The 23,893-nt window shown below is 45.5% G+C and overlaps 2 protein-coding genes across 5 annotated transcripts in view; both read left to right on the forward strand.

The window, feature by feature from the left end:
- TBC1D23 (TBC1 domain family member 23) overlaps positions 1–23,893 on the forward strand; it is a 125,929-nt gene that overhangs the window by 95,751 nt on the left and 6,285 nt on the right. The gene's annotated exons all lie outside the window — the stretch shown is intronic.
- The window catches only part of TMEM45A (transmembrane protein 45A), a 29,370-nt gene continuing 10,157 nt past the window's right edge, over positions 4,681–23,893 (forward strand). Inside the window, exons 1-3 of one of the 4 annotated variants that reach the window (XM_054828202.1) lie at positions 4,681–4,860; positions 5,206–5,391; positions 22,952–23,161. In XM_054828202.1, coding sequence (XP_054684177.1) covers positions 22,972–23,161 — 190 coding nt within the window. In that variant the 5' untranslated portion in view covers positions 4,681–4,860; positions 5,206–5,391; positions 22,952–22,971. Of the gene's footprint in view, positions 4,861–5,205; positions 5,392–10,536; positions 10,916–18,001; positions 18,101–22,951; positions 23,162–23,893 lie in introns of those variants that run through there. The other 3 variants (XM_054828221.1, XM_054828193.1, XM_054828211.1) reach the window with 3 other exon arrangements.

Below are 23,893 nucleotides of genomic sequence, written 5' to 3' on the forward strand. Positions count from 1 at the left end.
GCTGCTGCCGCCAGCGTGTGTCATTCTTCAAATAACTGTATTAGCAGAAAAGGGGAACACTGATGCTCTGAAGGAGCTGCAAGCTGCTGTGTGTTTCAATGTCTGCGGTTCAGAGCTGGCACTGCAAAGAAGGAGCAAACGGTTCTCCTAATTCCTGGCTGATCGATGTTTAAGAGTTCAGTCAGGCTGTCTCACTCCTCTCCGTAGAGATAAATTATGTGGTATGGCTGGCGCCTATATTGATAACCTCAGGAAAGGGACTGAGGACTAAGCAGTCCTCTTGTTGGAGGTTTTTTCTGTAGGTGGCATCTGAGACACATTGGTGGAGTGGAGTGACAGAAGCAGGGGTAACTGCTATGCTAGCTGTGCTTTCAAACACAGAACCTTATCTCAAGACTTTTTGGTCTGGTATGAAACAAGCAAAAAGAGAAAGCGCTGGATATTGCATTCTTCTGGAGAAAAAAAAAAAAGAGTTGTGTCTGGTCTGGATCAAGCTGAAGTTTTTCTGATGATAACAGGACTTCATTTAAGAATAGTATTCTCATTTCCTTAATATTATTGGTTCAGTAAATGTTTTGGACCAGGGATCTTAATTTCTTAAGGAAAATCAGCAACACCTCTCAAAATTCCTGGGAAATAACAGGAAATCCTGCGTTAAAATCCTGTTTGCCAACACTCTTTTCCACTTGCTTTTAACAGTGTATTCAAAAGTGGCTGCTAAAGAAACCATCTTGTCCAACGTGTCGTGTCCAGGTGCTTCTGTAAAGTCAGTGGCAGACTCTTGTCATCCGTGATGAAGAAGTCAAGAAGAGAGGGTCCTCTAAGACTATGGAGGGGAAATATTCAAGGCTTGGTTCCGGTTACAGAAGAAGAAAGAAAACGAAACTTTACTCAGTGGATTAATGCATTACAAGATTACCGTAAGCGTTGTAGCTTTTTGTACAGCTCAGAGTCCAGCTTTGAAGATTAAAACTAACTCTTAACTCCTTCTACCTGTGTGTGTCATAGAAACATGCCAGTGTTTAGGGAAGAGGTCAAAATATTTTTACAATTCAATGGACAGTGTAAGTAAAAATGACACATTTGCTACAAAATACATTGTTTACAAGTTATTTCACTTGTCATCATGAAATGGCTAGATAACATATATAGCCATTGTCCAGCAGAGGGAGTCTCTTCACACAGAGTGAGCACACGCACTGTAGTCCGCTGCAAGCACGGGTTTGAGATTAAAACTAATTACAGTGCCAGTAGGAGACAACAGCAAAAAAACCCATAACTAAGAGCACTGGACCGTATGGACAAATTTTGCCCTGTGTTGTTCATATATGACTTTTCTTGATGTGAAGGAAATCGATATACACTGAAACCCATGGCAGAGTTTAGTCTGGTATTAGAGACTGCATTATTTACCCCATGGTCAGCAGAAGACCTTGATCTGGCTTTGGAGATCCTATATTGCTGGATCACTAGTTGGCAGCTCCCTGCTGCAGGCATTTCCCAAACCGTCTTCTTCCTCTGCCCTTCATTTCCAGCCCATGCTTCCCTCCTTTCAGCGGTTGGAGAGCTGCTGGAGAGAAGGGATGAGCAGCAACCCCTGCAGAGGGATGGAGGTTCCCATGGCTGCTGCTTTCCTTGGGGTCAACAGGTGTCCAACATGAGAGACGGGTCACCCAGCTCCTGCCCAGGGAGCTGCTCCTCCTTTACATCCAGCTGAGCTTTTCTTCACCTCTGCGGCAGCCTCAAGGTTCAGCAGCTTCCACCTCGCACCCAGAAACCAAGGTGGGTTGTCTGCCCATGCTTCTCTGAAACCTGCCTCAGATACTTGCCTATAGCCGGTGAACTGCTCCCGTAGGCCAAAATCACTAAAGGATCTGCTGCGCCCAGTGCTGGTTCTTGCTTTCCGTGTTGTCAGTGTTAAATACAAGAAAGCTTTAGGGAAGCTCTCCCCTAATCCTTGCTATAGGAAAGATAATATATTTCTTGCCCCAGGTTTATCCTGACAGAATAATTATATGTGATGCCAGAAGTTTCTCAGTGAGTGAAAGCAATAGCATTTTTTTCTTATAAGCAGCACATGCTATTCTACAAACAGAAATGTAGAAAAATTAATCAGAGCCTTTGCTCTGATTTTCCTCCCAGAGTGTGTAAGTTACATTTAGCAGGCCTGTGCAGGTTTCCATGAATAGTTTCGTGACTCTTCTTTGCTTGTCAGGTGTGCAGATTGACTTTTCAAACCCAGATCTCACACTGCCTTAACTAGAAAAAAAATTTACATTCCTCCTGTTCTCCTACATCACCCAGAAAAACATAAACATTACAAGTACTTTTCATATGCAACACAGCTGAAAAGAAGCTATATTTTAAAATACATTTCAACCATCTCCATTCATCAAACGCAACCTCCGCTCTACAACAGCCCATAGCGAAGAGAATGGAGTGGCACATCCACCCGCATTTCGGTGGGTCCAGTTCAGAGTCTGACTGATGCGGGGAGGTTTGAGCCGCTTTGCTGGGCTGCAAACTGCGACGGCGAAGGGCAGGGACGCACTCCTGTCGGGCAGCTTTGCTCTGAGGGTACGTCTGGCAGCGGGACAGAAATAAGCAGCTGGGGAGCAGTAGGAGTCTTAAACCGCTCAGCTTGTCTGCACAGTTAATGTGAGCTACAGTCCTCAGCCTCTCACTGTTATTTCAAGGGGAATCTGGAGACATAAAGCCACGTTGAACTTCATTCTTCAAATACGTATGAATATGCTAATTGCAGGCGGATTACTCATGGTTGTGAAATTAAGCACAAATGGCCATGTTGGCAGGATCAGTTCCTATGTTCTGTCAAATAAAGAAATACATTTTCTCAGAAACAAAAATGAGGTAAAACAACTGAATTCCTTAAAACAACTGAAGTAAGTCACAGGAATGTCAAACCAAAGCTGATAGTAGATTTCTTTTTTCTTTCTTTTTCAATTGAAAGAGGATGTTCTGGCTGGGAACTTCTGCAGGAGACACAGGATCAGAAATCACCCTCATTCCCTTTTGCACCAATCACTGGCTTGCTAAATTACTTGGTCACTTCATTTTTATTGTGCCTGTTTACCAAGGTACCAAACAACATTATATATTTATATACATAATATATATACTGATATGTGCTGACAATTAGACGTTCGTACCTCTGCATCTCCTGGGAGAAGGGTACCACGCTGTGGGTTTCTGTTCACCACTCCTGGCCACAAACTATTATTTTTCACGCTGTCCCTGCGTTTCTCTGCTTTCCCTCAAGTGTCTTGCCCTGACACAGCCTTCTCCCTGTCACTCCCCTGCTTCCCTACCATGGCCTTTTCCTACAAAGCTGCTTAGCTCACTCTCCGTGATCCCATTACGTCCCACATCGCCCTGCAAGTTCAAACTCATGTTCCAGCGTGCCTGTGTTTATAAGGCATCTGTGCCAATATATGCTAACTCACAGGCCGATGGAATTTTCGATGCTGTGGGAAACCTGGCGGAGAGGCGGAACGGGGAGGACACCAGCGCTGTGGAAGTGGCCCTGCCTACCCTGGCAGTGCCTGCTGGGCTCCTGGCTTCAAGCAATGGGGAGGAAGAGCGGAGCGAGTTGGCGCTGAAGCGCCACTGCAGCTGCGGCCTGGCACCTTCCGTGAGAAGTGTTTTGGGTTGATGGCAAGGACCTGGGGTGGGGGATGCTGTAAATTCAGGTGCTTTTGGGAGGGCAAAGATTTGCTAAGCAACAGCCAGGCAGGAGTCCAAAGGATCCAGTTCCCGGTAAGATGGGGCACGTGGCCATGCCTCCTAGGAGCTGGTTGGGAGGACAGTGAGCAAGGGGAAAGTGTTTGTCTCCAGGGGATATTGCACCTGGACACAGAGACTTTTGTGATGCTTGGATGGGCTCCTTCCTTATTACTGCTCTTTCTTTTCATGTGTGTGATAAATGTGTATGGCAGGAGCTTTATTTCACCAGAGCTTTTCTGGTCCTGGTGTCCCATGGGATGAGGACCATTGCCACAAGAGCCACATGCCCCTGCTCTGTACGATGAGCAGGAGGACATTACCTGCTGTGCTGCAGGAGGTCCAAGGGAAAAGGGTCACAGAAGGCAATGCCCATGCAGCAACACCGACTTGCTGACCTCCCCGTCCCTCCATGCTGACCTCCCACAGCTGTGCTCCTGCTCTTGCTTTCCCTCTTCCCCTGAAAAAGCATTTTTCCCGCTTTCTCCCTAGGCTGGCCTACAGCTGGTGCTTTTCATATCACTGCTTAACTGGCCAGTTTCCCCATCCTGTTCTTTCTGCCTCGTGTCTCCGTCCAGAGGGTTGTTCACCCTGATGTCCTCCCCTGGCTAGCCCTCTCTCCTGACTCACACGAGGTACGTGCTGAACACAGCAAGTGAGTCAGAGAGACAGAGAGAACAAAAATTAACAAAACAATGAGGAAGACAAAATTGCATCATAAAAACAGTTGAAAGAACACCATTAGGTTTACAAAGTTAAACTCTCAAAAGCTGGACAAATCCAGACCTAATGCTGCCTTTGGAAGCGTAGTTCAGCCCCCTCTTCCCTTCCCCCATGCAACGTGTATTATGTGACATGATTTAATCGTTTGACTGCATACTATTTTTCCCACAGGACTAGCGCCTCGTTTAGTGCAAACGCAGGACGGCGTCTGGGAACGAAGCTGGTCTCTACGTTTCCTGGACTGAGTGTGTGACTAGGAGCCCCATTTATCACCGCACAACCCAGACAGTGTGCTGAATTCAGAGCTGCCAGCTTCTTCATGAGGTTTTCTGGGGCAGCTTTCCTGCAGCTCTGAATGTTTTGCAAACATGATTATCGTTGCAGTGTGCATTAAAGGTGAGGAGATACTATTTCCAGGGAACTGGGACCTTCTTATTATGATTTGCTGCACCTTCTTAAATACTCTGTTGGCCCTGACATTTGTTCAAGAATACTTTATAACTTAACCAACTGCTCCAGCAGTCTTCATTTGCTGTTCGGAGTGCTTGGTGCTTTTATAAATCTATAACCTAGATGTCTCCTACCAGGTGCCCCAAAAATAGAAACCACTGGCCAAACACAGACATGCAGGTAACTCAGCTAGAAATGACCAGGGAGCTGGAGGGAGGCAGGGAGAATTTCTAGTTCTTGCACCAGCTGTTTCTTTCCTTAGCTAGCAGATTATCTCCTGTTTTCCCACAGCCCTCTGCCTCAGATTTCCACGTCCCAATTTCTGCAACAACTGATAAACTAGGACTTGGCTTGGTATTCAACCCTGAGTGAGTACACCAGACGAGCTCTCCGCTGTCTGACACTATTGAGAAGTTACGCTGTTGTGGACTTGTTCAACTAATTTGCTGCTGACCACCCTCCACTGAAAAATGCCAGGTTAGTGCATGTCATTTTCCCCAGCATGAATAATCTCTTACTTTCTAATATGAAACTTACTTCATGGGCTGAAGCGTAGTAAAAAGAAATGTCATTCCACATTCTCAGAGCCAATTTTCAGACTTCTATTTTGGCATTTACAGCCTTAAAATTATCTTTGCTCTCAATCAGCTGATACATGACGAGACAAGAAAAAGCAAAGATTCTTATTCATGTGGGGACAGGGATCATTGTTTTTTATACACGTTTGTACTGAAGACAACCTCACCTGCACAGCTCTCAGTGTCAAGGCATATATTAATTTCAAGTACTGATACTCTGAGAAGAAAAATATCTGGGACCTGCAAACGACTTTCTCCTAGTGCTTCTGCTTTTCCCAGATTTCTCTGTCCTGAGTCATCATTATACAGAAGTGGAGAAGTCTGGGGAGAAAATTCTTACCGTTAATACACTTGGCATTACTGGCTTCATTACACTAGATTCTCTATGCCAAATTGCCAGATTAGTTCAAAGGACTCTAATCAACCTGAAACATAGCCAATTACTCATGCATTAGAGATTGCTTCAGGTATTGCACCTGCAGTCATTGCAGTTCCTCTCTTAATGCAGGTAGTGGTAAGATGAGCTCTTTAGACTTTTTTTCCTCCATGATTGTTTTTGCAAGTTCTTCTAGATGAAAGACTTTCATAAGGGGGAATACATTTTTATATGCTAGGAACCAGCTTGACAAATTGCTGATTAATGCACAGGATACAAACTTGAAAAAAAGTCGTCTTGAAAGTTTCTTACAAAAGTCTTACAGGCTACTTGTAAAAAAAAGGAAAAGTACTTCAAACAACAGCAACATAATAATTATTAACATTAATAATTTTTAAAATGTCATATATAATGTAACTACATGTTTTTTCTGATGGCAGGATTAGGCCTAGAAGCATTTTTTAACTTTACAGATTTAAACCTGTATCTTCTAAATCCATCCCAGAGCAAATACGCCTACTAGCACTTAAAAAATTGGGCTGCCCTAAGATGGGTCTTTGTATTGAAATTCACTTTTTATTTATTTTGCTTGTTATAAGTTGTATTGAAAACAGAATGACAATGTTTGCTTTTTCTCAACTCATAGCCAATGCATGTATTTGCTCTTTCTTCAACTGTTGCGTAAACTTTGCAAGGCCAGAATTGTTTGTTTAACTTTCTGGGCACTCTGTCTGGAGATCAATTATTTTATCAGTGTCAGCTACACTTTTATGCTATATTTCCTCAGCTCTAAATTAAGTGTGACGCTACGAAGATACCTACAAACAGCAAACCTTGGACTTGAAGCATCCAGGGCAGTAAATCAACCTTTCACTTCAGTTTTTTACCCAGAAACATGTCATGAATGTGTCCTGTTGGACTGGACTTGGCTCAGGAGGTCCATGGTTAACTTCATGCCCTGAGTGTGCACCTTGCACATGTCTATAACCGTGCTGGAGGCCAGGCGGTCTCCTCGGGAGGGAGGTTGGTGGCAATGCAGCCACGCAGGGTAAGAGCGGGAAAGGCCAAAGGCGCAGAGCGCGGCTGCGAGAGCCCTGTGGAAACAACTCGGAGAGCGAGGTTACGGTGGTGTCTGCTTCCACCGTTTGCTAAACACGCCGTTAGCCCCAGTGACTAGGCTGAAACTGGCTCACTCGCTTCCAAGTGCCACCCCTCGCCTTCTGGGCTGAAGCACTGATGTTACAGTAATTCTAAAACAGGTATAACTCCAATTTGTCTGTATCATGCTCGTGACTACCTGAATCAAGGCATAGACACATGACTCTAGGCAAATGGTGAAGTACAGAGACATGGTTGATGTAAGTGCCTTATACCTAGGCTAACTTTGATCAAGTAAAAGAACTAGGGCCCCTCTTAAATGCAATGTGATAGACCTGTGGGGCTTGCAGCCACAGACATTTGGCCTTGTAACGTTTCATTCAGGTAACTCCTGTGAAAAGTAGTTCAAGCACGACTTGCAAATTCATCTCACAGCATTTAGGCTTAGCCATGAAGAAATGCTTTTATGACTTGTTTCATGGAATCATAGAACCATAGAATGGTCAGGGTTGGAAGGGACCTCAAAGATCATCTACTTCCAACCCCCCTGTCATGGGCAGGGACACCCTCCACTAGACCAGGTCACCCAAAGCCCCATCCAACCTGGCCTTAAACACTTCCAGGGATGGGGCCTCCACGACCTCTCTGGGCAACCTGTTCCAGTACCTCACCACCCTCACAGTAAAGAATTTCTTTCTAACATCTAATCTCAATCGACCCTCCTTCAGCTTAAACCCATTACCCCTTGTCCTGTCACTACACTCCCTGATAAACAGCCCCTCACCAGCTTTCCTGTAGGCCCCCTTCAGGTACTGGGAAGCCGCAATTAGATCTCCCTGGGGCCTTCTCTTCCCCAGGCTGAACAACCCCAACTCTCTCAGCCTGTCCTCATAGGAGAGGTGCTCCAGCCCTCTGATCACCTTCGTGGCCCTCCTCTGGACTCGCTCCAACAGCTCCATGTCTCTCCTGTACTGGGGCCCCCAGAGCTGGACGCAGTACTCCAGGTGGGGTCTCACAAGAGCCGAGTAGAGGGGCAGGATCACCTCCCTTGACCTACAGGTGCAATGCTCAGTATTACCAGCAAACAATCAAACAAATGACTATAAAAAGTCTCCTTTGCAAGCATCTTAGGGACCCAAGCCCAACAGAGATTTATTTAAAGTATGTTCCTTAATGATTTTTGTGGATGCTATTTATTTTGACTCCTACAAGAATGGAGGGATTCCCAATTATGAAGGAATTTTCCAGGCAAAACCAGGAGGACACAAGGACATATAGAAATCATAAGTTTGTCAGTCAGATGGGCGGACATAAATGATGTATGTGGGCTGTATTGTTCAGAAAGTCTTGCTTTTCTATTTTAGAAACCGCAGTTTTTATCTGCAGTTACTCAATAGCTTGTTCTTACTGAGTTGGAGAGGATCCACAGCATGATTACGTGGTGATTTTGCTATAGAGCAAAAGTAATGTTAATTACATCAAACCCGTGCCATTCAAGTATTGAATGGTTGTCCAGAATCATTCGTAGCACAGATCTAACACCCTACAATGTTAAGCATCTAAAGACAATTGTTCTTTTGCTGATGGACACGTTGAGCAGGAAGAAAAGTGGAATGGATCCAATATGTTATTGGTTAAAAACCGGTAAACTGGATCTATTAGTAATTTTAACTGTCTTTTACAATTGTATTGTAGAAAGCAATCCTGAACAGGCAGGAAAACAGCTGTGATCTGAGCAAGTCTTTTTCACTTATTTTACTTAATTTTTACATATTTAAATTTGCTTTAAGCTATTTGCCCTTGTTTGTATTCTCAGAATACATTGTCCCAGCAAACAAGACAGGTGTTACATAATTTCTAGTCTCCTTTGACCAACCAGCATTTGGGAAGCATACGTAGCCCTTTCAGAGACGAGAGGGTGCTATATTCCTCCATCTAGAGGAGGGCTCAGTTGCCTGCCTGTGTGTCAGGCGTGCGTCCTGAGTTTGGAACAGGTACAGTGAATTAATTTCCTAACTTTGGAATAAGGTAAAAAGAATAAGATGAAAATGAAGGAAGGTCTGAACTTGACTGAATGTAGCAGTGCTGTTGGCCTCTTCTTGACCTTTGGTAAAAAGTTGCAAAGGATGCTTTGTTGTTTCTGTAGTCCCTAACAGTTTTATAGAATATTCTATGCACGCACTTCTCTGTGGTTACTTTAATGCACAGTGCAATGGTCCTCGCAGAAGTGTGGAATCCTTGCAGGGTTTCCGGGATGCTAATTGGAGTTTTTGACATTGGAGATACTAATGGTTACTTAGAATCGCTTTTAAGTCATCTTAAGTATGGATGGAAGTGAGGAATCCTAGGAAGTGATTTTTGCTCCACTGCCAAGACAAACACATCAAACCAGTGGTAAATAGATGAGGTAATTAAAATTATCAGTTTCATTGACTGATTTAGCTGAGTCTAACTGAAAACTCTTCTGCAACAGAAGGATATCCATTAGGTAGGAATTAATGCCATTACATGACATGCATTCTACCGTCTAAAAAAAAATTGCAAAAGAAGTCACTCAGACGAGGAAAGGGGAGCAGCTGCCACAGAGGCTGGATTTCTGAAACACTGTTTACAGAAAGGTGGTCCTTCTGGAAAACATTAATTGCCTTTTTCTGTACTCATTACATCACCGACCTGTAAAGGCATCTGCTTGCCAGATGCTGAAAGGTATTTGCTGGAATACTATTTATCTGGTAGCGAAAGTGTCACTTTATACTAAAGAGACAGGCATGGACGGAGCTGTCTGAGAAGATAATTGAGGGTTAAAAAGTGTCAAACAGAAATGCACTGTTGATCTAAGTTTTAATCTTTACACGGAGTTAATTTCATCCACAAATTACCTAAAGCAAAAAGTTCTCGAATCCTGAAAGGCAGAAATCTTAAATTAGAGAACTTGGGGGTGTCTCAGAATTTAGTCCAAGCTACAACTAGCCGGTGGGAAGAGTCGCACCTCGGCTCGGCTGTTCCAGCAGCCACGGGGGAGGTTGGCAACACCAGAGCCTGATGCTGAACGGGGTGGAAAGGGTCGGGGAGGCTTCCGGTGTAGTTTAGACAGAGCTTCAAGACCTGATTATCACAACTTCCTGGCAAATACCTCGAAGGAGGATTTTTCCTTACGTAAAATTTGAGGATTTTGTCGGTGTGCTCTCCTGGCTACTATAACAGAGGTGGTGCAGTATAAGATGCCTTTCATTACACTGTCATGATTTGGTAATGTCACTAACACCGTTTACTACAGTATGACATTTGCAAACAAAACTGTGGCTTCACCCTTTCCATTTTATTTTTAGACACTCTTCTTTTGGATTCAGGGCTCTGCCATGCATTCCTGCAAAATTACAGGGACTACAGCCACGGGTGCTCATTTTCGTGGAGAAGACCACGGGAGGGGAAAAAAAAAAAGAAAAAAAAAGAAAAGCAAATTTAAAAAGCGCCACTGTTATGCACAGCGATCAAAGGCGGGTTTGTGTGTCACAAAGTCGCTCTACTTTTTTCTACTTTTCCTAGCCTGCCCGGGCTAGTGGGAGCCGCTGCCTCCGGCCGTGAGCCCTGCCCGCTCCCGGCTGCTTTTCCTGGAAAGCGGGGCAGAAGGGGGACGGGCACCGGGCAGCGCCGGATCCCGCTGAAGCCTCGTTTTTCCCGACCCCCTTTTATTTGGCTCTGCCCCGGGTCCTCCCCGGCCAGGCGGGGAGGAAACCGCCCGCCCCCCGCGGGGCCGCTAGGGGAACATCTGGGCGGCCGCGCCGCAAACATCTGGGGCGGCCGCGGCGCATCCCCCGGCGGCCGCAGCTGGAAGGTCCTGCGGCCGCGGGGTTCGCCCGGGCCCGGGCCGGCAGCGAAACCCCTTGGAGGGGGAGAGGGGCTGCGGGGCAGGCGGAGGAAGAGGCGGCGAGGGAGCGGGACGGCGGAGGTAAGGGCAGCCGGGCTCCCTCTCACCCCGGGTGCGGGAAAGGCTGGAGGTCTCCCCCGCGCAGGGCGGGCAGCGGCGGGGGCAGAGGTGTGGGGGGTCTTTAATATTCCCGGGTGAAAGGACAACAGCTACTCCATGTTTGCCTTGACTCGGTCCACGGAGGGGGGGGACTCGTGAAGTAAAAAGTACGGACGGGATTTTTAAATCAGAAATAGCTTTTGAAAAGGTTGCTGGTGTTAAAATACAGCTGTAGCCCCTGCAGACATCCGGATTGTTCTACCCCAGGTATAAAAGTTTTTGCAGCAGTGGTTCTGGATCGTTAAACAAAGCGGGGGTTAAGTGTTAGGGATGTGAATAAAACTTCACTTTAGTTTTAAGTTCCTTGCGTGATTTTTTCCCCTCCCTCCTTCTTGGATGTCTCAAATGGAGATGTACATCCACACCGGAATTTCCAGGCAAAATCAAGAGAATTTAAATGTAGTGATGTCTACTTACTACATGGGAGAACCCCTAAAATTAGATTATCCCAGCCAACCTATCTATTTCAAAATAGAATAACCCTTGGAAAAACACTTACAGTCCTTGCATATGTTCCATTTTATTTCAATTTTTCAGCGATAAATCATATTCTGTTCTCCCAGTAGCACTTAATACTTGACATGGTATCAAACATTTCATTATTTTTCTGATAAGTGGCTTTGTGAAATTTCAGAGCTTAGGTACTGAAGTACTTAAACCCAAAGTATTTATGCTTCTTCATTTTTAAACTGAATATTTGATGATTACCATGCATTTACACACCTAGGACTTGTGATTTCTCCAAGTATGTACAACTTTGTTTGCATCATCTTATATTCCTGTTTCTGTACACCTCTTTAAATTATGGCATATGTTCTAACATAAGTCACCATAAGTACTTTGTAATTTTGGAGAAGGAATGTATTCAATATCCATTTTAGATGCAAATTCATCATTGACTCTGGGGTTACCTTTCCGAAGTTTGCTCGGATGTCTGTTGCTGCTTTTCAGGGTTGCTTATGTGGGCTTTTCCTGTATTTTTCTCTTTACAAATGGAGCTGGGTAAACCAAGCAGATTTCTCTCAGTTGTGGATAGTGTGGGTAGAAATAACTACTGGGAAGAAAAGTCAAATGAACCTTGAGGAGTGGCTTGAATAATTATGCCTGTGTTTAGGCAAACTGCTCTCTGTTTGCTCTTTTCTTGCACACCAAATCTGCCTGGAAATACCATTTTACTCAGTACTGCAAACGACCAGTGCAGCAGCACAAAAATGGGCCCCTTGTTTCCAGTCCGAAGAGGTACATGAATCAAGACTTCTCAGTGTCAAAACTCTTGTCAACTGGCTCCTACTCTCTTTCATAGATGTGACCAAACGCACTCATGCTCACTTGCGATTGGCAGCAGTGGTCATTTTGATCTTCTCTTACTAGCTATGAGCAAGGCAAGTTCCTAAACCCAGGGATTATAAATAATTAAACATTGGTTTTGAAAAATCTTAGTTTTTAGTAGAGTGTCACTCTACTGTGGCACTCCTGTCTTACCATGCAGCATGAGCCAAACCTTGACTTTGGCACTAATTTTTGCTCCAGAAGATAAAAAGGAGACTTAAGTCCCTTCTAATCAATTTATGCCTAAGTCAGGGCCTTCTAAAAACATTTTTATGTGAAATTACTAAAAGTCTTGCTCCACATGACCTTGCACTTGAGACATTTCGAAGATACAGAGTGTAGCATCTGTAACGCCAGTGGTTTTGGAAGAGTATACAGCGCCTTGCTGTGACTGCTGGTCTGATTGAATTACAAAGCGCCTACGCCATAGCATTACTCTTGCTCCCTCCATTATCCTGTCGTCTGAGGGGCTGCAGGAACTGAAGCCGCTGCTACTGTAGCCTTGCATTATGGAGGACTCTTCAGTTTCTGCTAATGTTGTGTTAGCGCCAGCTGATTCCCATTTAGTGAGTATGAGGTGGTCCCATAAAGAGGAGCTACACCTGTTTCTCTGATGCATTTTGATTTTTCTAGCTGGGCTAACTCAGGCAGCCATTTCTCCCAGCTACTATCAATGTAACAGTCTGCCTTGCCAACACTCCCATTTATTCATTAGTGTTTCTCTTTCTTTTCTGACCCACACATCTCTCTGCTGTTGTGAGTCTGTTTTCCCCAAGCAATAGGTGATGAAGGCAGTGCGCTTGGTCACCCTTGTGACAAGCAGCACATCAAGCACCCTGATCTCGACAGACAAGACTGCAGAGAAAACTTCCAGGCACAAAGCCATGTCAGTCAAGGCAAAGCTCTAGGTGCAAATCCCACCTTCTGCTCTGTTGCATGGAAATTACTGGCAAGAAAGCTTTTCATCTTTTTTTCCCCCTTCTTATCACAACACAATGTTGCAAGCCCCAAGCACTCATATGATTGGTTACGGCATCCAAATCCATGAGATTTAAACATTTATTTTGAATCACTTTTTGCCATCTAAGAGCCCCAAGGGCTTACGCTACCTAACTGTAGCCCACAGACAGACAGGATGGCTGAAGGTTACAAATCACTTCAATGAATTCAGAAAGCAGAGATTCAAGAAGAGGCTGGGTCTCAGCAGGAGGACACAGCAAAATGCAGCACTGTGTCCCAGTAGAAGCTAATATTCTGGACACACGTGTCCCTGGTTTCCAGTCTCCTCCCTAGCAGGGGACAGAAGTTCAGCTGTTACAGTCTCACCTGCTTGTTGCCCAGGTATGAGCTGTTATGAGCATCACATTGGCTGAGTGGCTTGTAATTTTTTGTTAAGAAAACCAAGTCCTTCCTATGAACACTGTCTTCCAGTACCTGAAGGGAGCCTACAAGAAAGCTGGAGAGGGACTGTTTACAAGGACATGTAGTGATAGGACAAGGAGTAATGGTTTTAAACTGAAAGGGGGTAGATTTAGGTTAGATATTAGGAATAAATTCTTTACTGTGAGGGTGGTGAGGCTCTGGAACAGGTTGCTCAGAGCAGCTGTGGATGCCCCCTCCCTGGAAGTGTTTAAGGCCAGGTTGGATGGGGCTTTGGGCAACCTGGTCTAGTGGAGGGTGTCCCTGCCCGTGGCAGGGGGGTTGGAACTAGAGGATCTTTGAGGTCCCTTCCAAACCAATTCCAAACTATGATTCTATGACTTATTAATACTCTTGCATTTGTTGAAATGAGCTCCCTTCCTGTTTTTGTCAACTTCACACTATCCTTAAGATGAAAGCTTACTAGTATGCACAGCACAGCATGACACTTACGCTTACCATATTTTGTTAGTGTTTGGCAATTCTTTAAAACAGGGTCGCCTCTGTGATATTCCAGATTCTCATTCAAAGGCCTCAGTTGCCCCAATATCTGGTACTATACATAACGAAGAGAAATCTTAATGCCTTTTCTTCAGAGTCACTGGTAGTTACGGTAAGGGAACAACTCTTGCAACCAAAGAATTAGAAATCATACTGAGATCAGCAAGCCCTGTCCTTCATACCTGAACATCTGTCCTTCTCCAAGAGCACAACTCCTCACTTTTCTTTTTCAGACCTAGCTTCCTTGCAGGTGGAAAATACCATTTTAGACCACTTAAACATTGAGTTTTCTCAGTAACCTCCTTTTTTGGTTATGCTTTCTTGTCTTCGAGAAGCATTGGAAACATAAATAACAATTGCAGTAATTTCTGTCTGTAAAGTGCTATATAAGTGTCAAATGCAGGATCTTTCACAGCTCAGGTGCTCATCAATATTTACCACAAATATTTACCGCAGTCTAGTGATCCTGTCAGCTTTGCTTTCTTACTAGATCATTCCGCCGAAGCCCTGACTGTATTGCTAAGATGCTGTAGAAGAGGTCCATAAAAGGGATGCTAACAGAAAGCGACTCATATTTTATTCCATTTCCTCTCCAGAGCTGGGCTTTGAGCAATAAATCATCAGTTGATATAGCAAACTTGCTCTCTTGACATTTTTCTAGCATGTCTATCTGAAAGCAGAGAACATGTAGGTGAGCACACCCGGAACTGCAAGGATAAGCCAGGGATTGCACCCTTCAAAACTGTTTTAGGGAGGGTATCTAGGGACCAGTCTTCTTAGTGGTGGTGTGACCTCTGCTTGACCATGGGCCTTCAGGGACACCTAGGGTCCTGCAGAGGTTGTTCATTGCAGTGACTCGGGCTGTTTTAAAGACGATAGGAGGAATTGACTTTAAAAAGGGAGAGCATATAGGAATTTCACTAGCTGGCACAATTCAGGTTAAAATTAGGAATCAGTAAGAGCTCTAGCTGAGCCCAGTGCCAGGTGGACTTGAAGGGGGGGCCAGTCTTGGATGTCAGTGAAGAGCTCCCACAGCACAGCAGTGGGATGTTGCTGAACGTCCTTCCACCACGCTGTCTGTCCAGCAGCGCTCAGCCACTGCTGCACACAATCAAAAAACTTGCTCGAGTCTGCTGGGTTGGGAGGAGTTAGGCATCAGCGGACTGCTGTGACCTTCTATAGGGAAGGGAAGGGAAGGGAAGGGAAGGGAAGGGAAGGGAAGGGAAGGGAAGGGAAGGGAAGGGAAGGGAAGGAAGGGAAGGGAAGGGAAGGGAAGGGAAGGGAAGGGAAGGGAAGGGAAGGGAAGGGAAGGGAAGGGAAGGGAACTGCTGCTCTGCACAGGGCACAGCTGGAAGCTCACCCCACAGCAGGCAGGGGCTACCGCCGGGCTCCCGCGGGCAGGGAAGCGGCTGCAGTGGCTGAAGCCAAACATACACCCGCAGGAGGTAGCACTCTCATACCTGCAATAGTTTACTCACACACCCATGCTCTTTTACCCTTAATTTCAGGCAGTGCTAGGAAATACCAGGTTTTGTGGCCAATAAAGCAACTATGAATCTTTCATAGGAACAAATCGCTCTTATATATTCCATGCAATTACAAGATTCAATTTTTTTGTGTGTGTATGTTGTTTGAACTTGTGGTGATCTGAATAAAAAGCTCCAAACTGGCAGTCCTGAAGACCAAAAATTTCGTGTAAACAGACTAGCAGCTGCTCTGATATCAAGAGCCAATGGTAAGATTATTACGGAGTGTTTGTTGTCCCTGGATAACCCCTGGAGATAGCCTGCTCAGCTATGGAAGCAGAAACAGAGTCAGCAGATGCACAGAGAAAGGGGAAAGCAAGTCAGGAAACTGAGGGTCACCAGAGATGAAAACCCACAGTGAGGAGCACTCAAAGGGCTGAGAAGGACAGGTATTTGGGAAGGAGGAGCTGTTGACAGATTCAAGGGGCTGAAAAAACCAGTAGTTCAGGTTGTGGGCCCAAACTCAGCGCTATGAGAGACTGTCTTGGAGTCCCTCCTTCCTAAGGCCCGTATATAGATTTCTGGTCATTACCTCTTTGGGATTTTTGTTTTTCATCCCTGTCTTGTAGGCCTGAGGGTTTTATCAAGGGTTGATTTCTTCTCTTACAGGCTTCAGAGATGCCTATTCATGACATTTCTTTTTTTTTTTACCTGAAAATCTTTATCTATCTCCCACACTCTTAAGCCAAAAATATCAAGGCTGTATTGTCATTTTTTAGCATTTCAAGAAGTCTTGAGTCCTGCTTTCGTTAGCATACACAATACTTAGTTCCAGTTTAATTCTGAAGGAGCTATAGGTGCCAGCTGAGTATTTCCTTAACGCCAAAGCAGTGATCTCATCTAGAAACAGGGGGCTGTAGTTGCTGAAAGGCTTTTAGTCATGACATGAAATCAGTACTGCATTTAGTGAACAAAGTAATTACAGCAGACATTGTTTTTGAGATCAGCATGGCTCTCCGTAATGTTTACAATTTAATGGCTGCAGGCTAAAAGGCATTTGCCTCGCGAATACATCTTTAACTGCAAGTAGGAATCTTTGGTGCTGAAGTAAACTTGTCTGTGATTTTCTTTGTCTTAGATGTGTTCAACTTTGCTGGATGCCAGTTTTTGGTAAAAGCTGTATGATTGCGGTTTGTGCACTGATTAGAAAGTGTCTACAAATGCATTATTTCTTATATGTTTACCTCTTATCTGGGTGCATTATTCTCACTGACATCATGATCGATTCCTGCGGCTGTTACGGATAAATAAACATTTTGTATCAAATATTATAAACTCCACATCATTGTTTTCCTGATCTAGTGTATGGGAGAAAACGCTTCAGTTTCACTGTTGCAGCAAATTTGCCAATGTTTAATCTCTGGGTTTAACTTTGGTTACCGTACGGTTCTGTAACAGAAACGAATGCATTGCAGCAGAGCGAGTTTGTGGCCTCATAACTTTTGTGGTTTCTGGAAAAAAAAAAAACAAACCACCACATTTCTGGTTGACAGTCCTCTTGAACATCCCCCAGGGCTTGATAAACACAGGAAATGGTGAGGCACATTGCTGTGGCAGGAGAATGTGCAGGGAAGGGGAGCTGCCTGCTCAGAGCTAGCTATGGCTCAGCTTCCACTAGCGTCCCCGGCCAGCACAGGTTACGCTGCCTAAGCCCTTGGCTTTTTTCAGAGGGAGAAGGGGAAAAAAGGGAAACTAATCTAGTTCTTCAAGGAGCGATTCAGAAGCCATCTGAGTAAGCAGGTGGTATAGCTAGTTTCTCCATACCACCTGCAAGTCTTGCCTTAGTTCCCACATGGGCGGCCTCAAGAGATCAGGGATCGAACCGGGAAATGTTATGAAACATCCCTCCCAAAGAACTCAGAAGGTGTTTAAATCAATCACGTAAGCCTTTATCTTGCCTGCCTTTCATGCATCTGCTGGTGTGAGATAATTTTCAGGCTAAAAAGGCAGCTTTTGATACCCACAAAAATGCACGCCTTTTCTTGAACGCTCACTTGGAAACTGCCTTTGCTCATCCTCTCCTTTGCCAGGGGATCCCCATATTCCTTTCTGACCCCAAGGAGTAAGATGTAGCCTGAACTGAGGGATGAACACCCCAGGTACACAAAGCATTACTGCTACACAGGGAATTTGTGAGCAGGGAATTTGTGGGCAGCCAACAATAACCTCTATTTGGTCGGCAAAGTTTGAGTGTAAAACACTTTTGCAATACTATGCAGATTTCTAATTGCTGGAAAAGCCTGAACCGTGAAGAGCTTTCTGTGATCATTGCAAGAAAAAACATGCCTGGAGTTCTCACACGTGAAAAAAAAAAAGCATCTCACTTTCACAGGTAGCTGTAAATTATTCTTGTTCCTAATTCCAATCAGTTGCAGAAACATTGCTTTATACTTAGAATTTATAAACTGCCTCGACAATTGAGTTTATTGCCATAATTACACCTAATTACCTTTTTCTCCAGTCCCCCTGTGACCATGGCCCCCTGAGCAGGGGTGCCAGGGTAGGGGTCCTTGGTGAGGCTGGTTGGAGCAATTAAGGCCCCTGGGTGCCCTTGAACCCTGACAGCAGCTTCCCCTCCTGGTGTGCCCCACACCCTCCTGAGAGTGAGGTTTCAAGGAGTACTTGCTGTGGAAAGCCCGAGTCTGGACTGGAGCATGCGCCTTGTCTGGTTCCTGGGCACCCTCCTCGGCGTAGCATCCCTGCTGGTCAGCGGGGAGGGAGGTCCCCTCAGATAGAGTCCAAAATTTGCTTTGCCAGAGTCCAAAATTTGCTCGTGCCCTGGCTGCTGTGGCCCCGTGGCTGCTGGTAGTGGTGGAAGGGTCCTGGGTGGTGAGGCTTCAGGGTGGAGACATGAAAAGCTGAGTGAGCCTGCAGGGATCCCGGGGGTGCACACAGCAGGTCACGGGGGTGATTAGATCGCCAATGGTCAGAGGGTCTACGTGCGCTTACTGGAAAACCAAACCCTGTCATCCGTGGCGAGGGCTGTGGCCAGGTGACGCCGTCTGTCTGTGTGCCCCTTGCAGGCACCAGCACCGCTGGCTTTGCCTGGTGGCGTTAGGAGCAGGATTTGGACAGGGTTGAGGTTGTGCAAGCAGGTCCCCAGCTGCAGGTACACATGCAGCACCTGGTGTGACTGGGTGGCTTTGGGGGGAGGGAGTGTGGGCAGACCCTGCATGGCCGAACCCAGACCTCATGGCAGCCAGCTGTGGGACAGCCCCAGGAGTTTCTCTCCTCGTATCTCTGGCAGATGACGCGCTCCAGGGAATGTGGTGGGCAGCAAGGAAGCTTTGCTGACGAGAACGCGGCTCTGGCTCTGCCAGCACAACCAGCCCTGAAATCACTGAGGATAAAAAAGGGTCTGGGATTTGCACATCTTGCAACATCAGTCTTCCAGTGATTGTTTGCTAATTGCTAATTAAGGCTCTGTAAAAAATAAACCCTCAAACTTATTAAGTATCGTCATAACACGCTGATGCCATCTTTATCCAATAAATAGCACCTGAGATGATACCCCAACTGGCTGGCTCCCAGGCTGTGCAGAACAGCTGGCAGGAGCTGCTTTGTCCGGGGCTGCACAGGGGGATGGGGGATGCCAAAATGCAGCACAGAAAGGCAGCAGCCTGCCATCCTGTCCTCCTCTCCTTTCACCTCCCATGGCACCCCTGCCTCACACCTCCCAAATTCACCTCCTGACCCTGCAGTGATCTTCCTGCAGGGGAGGCTCCGCTTATCCTCGCCACGTCCTCAGTGTCGTACTAAGCCCCAAACCGTGTGATATCACCTGGTTTACTTGCAGGCAAAACTTCTCAGTCACATCAAAACTGCGGGTGGTGGCAGTCAACTTCTAGCCTGGCCAAAATAAACTCTCAGGCCTGATAACAGAAAATTCACAAATTGGGAAGTTAAATCAGTTTAAGGTGAGCTCTGTCACAACGGTCTCAAGTTTACTAAGGATTTAAAGTATCCTCCATATAACTCTTCTCTGAAGCCAACTGTGTTGACATTCATTGTTCCAGAGGTCTGCCACAACAGCTGGCTGGCAGATCTGATGTGCCTCTTTCTCGAGAAATCCTACCAATAATCCCTAACATCTTTGGAACGCAAACTGAAGTTTGCACTCTCGAAAGCTACTAATATGTGATTGTATCGCTTATGGCAAAAAAAAATTAAATTTACTGTTTCTGTTTTGCTTACATTGGATATGCAGCAGTAGCTGCTGTATCAGTCTTTTCCTTTTCTTTTTTTCCCTTGCTTTGAAAGGCAAAAAATAAACAGAGTATCTTGATGGATTACCCAGATTTAGGGCAGAAAAACCCTGCAGTGATTAGAGCTCTAGATAACACAGGTGTGAATTCACGGATTGAGAAGTTGCGTATACTGTGCACTACAAATGACATTAACACACTGTTCTTCATTTGACTCTTACTGCAGCTGTACTCTCCTAGAGGGAGGCTTTTTACAGCTTTAATTTACCTTTTGAATCCAGTATCTCACTTTGATGTGGGGTACAAGGTAAATCTTTCCATTTGGAGTGCTATATACCCATGGTGAATAATAAAATACCTAATGAATAAAGTCTTTCTAATGAATGGTGTTTAGTGAGATGAGACATATGGTGAGGAAAGGCCACTCCCCACTCCTCCCCTCTTCCTTTCATTCAAAGAAGGAAAAAAGTCAATGTATCTGAAAAGACAGCAATGCATTTCAGGCCAGCGAGTTTTAAAACAACTAGAAATTAAGATTTTCAAAGCAAAAGAAGTATTTCAAAATTTAAAGCAAAGTTTAGGCAGCTGTCTAAAACCTCAGCTCCTGTTAGTACCGCCCTTTTTTGAGGCAAACAATGGCACAGTGAGTGGTGGCAGTGACACACAAGCTGGTCAGACTCTTTCAACTAAAGGTGTCCCGAAATGAGGTACCTCTTCTGTGAGACCGCGGGGGCCGGGTCTAACCTGCGGGGCTGAGCCCCCAACCGCACCACTGAGAGCCCAACCGCGCTCTATGGGCTGCTCGAGAGTGAGCAGTGCTTTCCCCGTCTGCAAATAACACACAGGCATCAACCCAACGGGACTTTAAGGGTGGTGGGGGAAGCAGAGGAGGCAGAGGAAGGCTCTCCTGACCCCTGGACCCTCAGCTGCCATCTCCTCCTCCTGCCCTGCCCTGTCCTGCCCGCCCTGGGCCAGGATCAGAGATGCTCAGCTCACAAGCAGGCTGATTTGGCACCACTAACGTGTGCTCAGCCCCAGGGAGGTTCGGAGCTTAATTCAGCATTTTGTGAGCGGAGGTGGAGGCAGTCATCACCATCCAGGTGGCTGGGGTGCCCGTGCTGACAGCCACTCGCCAGGTCTCCGCTCGCTCCTCCTCATGGCTTTTGCTGCTCTGATCTTCACCAGGCGAAGCAAAGCCCCCGACAGCAGCTCTGGGCATGGCACCCTTCCTTTTCTTCTCGGCGGCAGACAAGTGGCACACGGGAGCCCTTCCCCACACAGCAGAAATCCCAAATGGACTCCTTTACGTTTCATAAGAATACGTAAACACCTCCCTCATTCCCCCTTTGGCCGCCCCACGGCTGGCAGGCGCTGCTTCCCCGGGAGCCCTCCTGGGGCTCGGTGCAGCCACCTCGGCATGCTTTCCTTCCAGGCTTCGCTACGCAGATGCCAGCACTGGCAACACCTGCGAGGACACATCCAGAAATGGGCTTGCTTGGACAACCAGTATCACGTTTCCCTTTTCTTGTACTTCAGTTATAGTTCCCCAGAAATTAGCTAAGGGGAATTTTATCCAGGGAAAGCTGTTAAAGCTCACCCCTCCCCTTCTGCAGCCCTGACCGTGGAGAAATCAGCTCTGGAAGAGGAGGGGGCAGGCAGCAGGGACGGGACCCTCTTCAGCATCCCTGCTTAAATCACAGCCTGCCTCGTGCTGTCTGCGAACAGTCTTTTTTTTTTTTCTTCTCCTTTGTGGCTATATAGGTCACCTCTCCTCATGCAGTTGGGTAATAATCTTATGGCAGCTTCAGGACCTGTGCATGTGGAAAAGTTTCTCTTAAAAAAATAATAAAAAAAATTAAAGCTTTCAGTGGAGTTTAGCCTCCAGAAATAAGAGAGGGCTCACGCTACGTGACTAGACAGCATTACGTGAACCATCTGCAAGTACTCCATGGCCCACAAGCCACAGTTTAAAACTTCTTATGCAGAGCTGACCATAGGAAATACTTACTGAAAAGAAAAATATACCAGAGCCTCCATGTTCTGTTCATAACCAGATGGCTCCAGTGTAGTGTGGTGATTGGATTTTTAAGTCAGCAACGATAATAACAGAAAGTACAGATTGCCAGTGCTTCTAAAGTGGTTATTCTTGATTGTCATCTGTGCAAAGATTTAGCATGCCTTTGGGTCATGATGCACAACGACTCAGTTTATAGTAGCTTAAAGAAAAATTGCAATTTAATGTTAGAACTGTCATTTTAATGAAGAAGCTATTGGAGCTGAGTTAACTCTCCTAAAAGTTGGGATGATGACCAGAATTACTGGGTTTTATTAATAGCACTGCTTTTAAATGACTGTATAACAGTGAGCAACTAATAACCTTATCACTCAGTGCACTTGATGTACTTGATAATACGTATCTAGCTGTGGGTGCATAATTTACCTATCAAATATTGAGAATGACTTGATGTTTGTAAATCATAATGAAACATCCGTATTGAAACAGAAAATACTATTTATTAGCGAATAGTTACCCACTGGATCTGTATATGATTCAGTCTTCCTTCAGTCAGGTATTGTCTTGATTTCTGTTTGCAGAGTAAAGAGACATAAAACACTCTGTGAAGGAACCAAATTGTGAATATTCAGGTTCTCTCTTTTGCTAGTACAACTTCAACTGCATGACATAGTGTACTATGGCTTTTTTTCTCTTAACTTGCCAACTGCCAGCTCTGCATTTCAGGTCAGCTGCTCCGCAGTTGGGTCTCTTACTCTCACTCCGCAAAGCTATGAAACTGGAGAGACTGGCTGGGTGTTTTGAGCAGACAGGGAAGATAAGTACCCAAATTTATTTTTAAATGAAGTGTGAATACTTAATTCAGTGACACCCTTTTGATCTATGCAAGGAGATAGTTTAAAATTATAACCCACAGAATTCTCCTACTATTCCCATGATCGATCCGCATTTGTTTCACCTTCAGGTATCGCCTAGCAGAAAACCATGGGCAATTTCAAAGGGCATGCCCTCCCTGGAAGCTTTTTCCTTCTTTTTGGCTTGTGGTGGTCAGTGAAGTATCCACTGAAGTACGCCTGTCGAAAAAACAAGAATGCTTGCTACCTTGGTTCCAGGGCAGGATTTCAGCGCCTGGAGTTTGTTGAGGGGATCATCAAAGCTGTCTTTGCTCTGATTGGTAAGTAAGGTGGACTTGGGGCAGACAACAAAAAGGCTATGCCTTTTCACATCTTTTTTTTTTTTTTTAAAAATTATTGTTCTCTGATAAAACATATCTCATTGTGTTTTGGTACTTTGTCCTTTACATACCATGAATCTAAGAACTAGTGAGGCTACTGCTATTAATTACGTAGTTATGACTGTAACATGGTTTCCATCCATAGCGATCTTCTGGAGCTCCTTTAAGGTATCCTGACTCCTTCACAGCTGGTCCGTCTTTCTGAGCGTTCATATGCTGCTCACTACTTCAGGGAGGGAGAAAAGATATTTAGGCAAGGGGCTCTCACATGCAGACTGGGAGCGGCAAACTGGGGGGGCATTGCTTTTCTATTTCGAATCCAGATGTTGGTAGTCTCCACTGAGTTATTGATATTGATAAAATATGTAAATGCCGATGCTTCTTCATTAATGTCATTCCAAAGTGAAAATGTTCATAAAGAAAGACTGAACTCCGGACCCTGTTGCTGCGGGACTGTTGTAACGGGGTGGGCGCAGGGGGCTGTTTCTCCTTCTGCTGTGGACCGGCCTTGGGTACAAACCCACGGGGTGGGTCAGTGAGCTGCGCAGCCGACTGGAAGTGCCTAGCTCTCGTTTACATTCCAGCAGGCTGTATGGTAGCAATTTGCCTTTCCAGTGTAAGTAAGCTAAATAACAGGGGACCTGGGGAGCTCGGCACATGTGGCTCTCAAGT

The sequence above is a fragment of the Grus americana genome, chromosome 1 (assembly GCF_028858705.1).
Source record: "Grus americana isolate bGruAme1 chromosome 1, bGruAme1.mat, whole genome shotgun sequence".
In the NCBI taxonomy this organism is placed as follows: Eukaryota; Metazoa; Chordata; class Aves; order Gruiformes; family Gruidae; genus Grus; species Grus americana.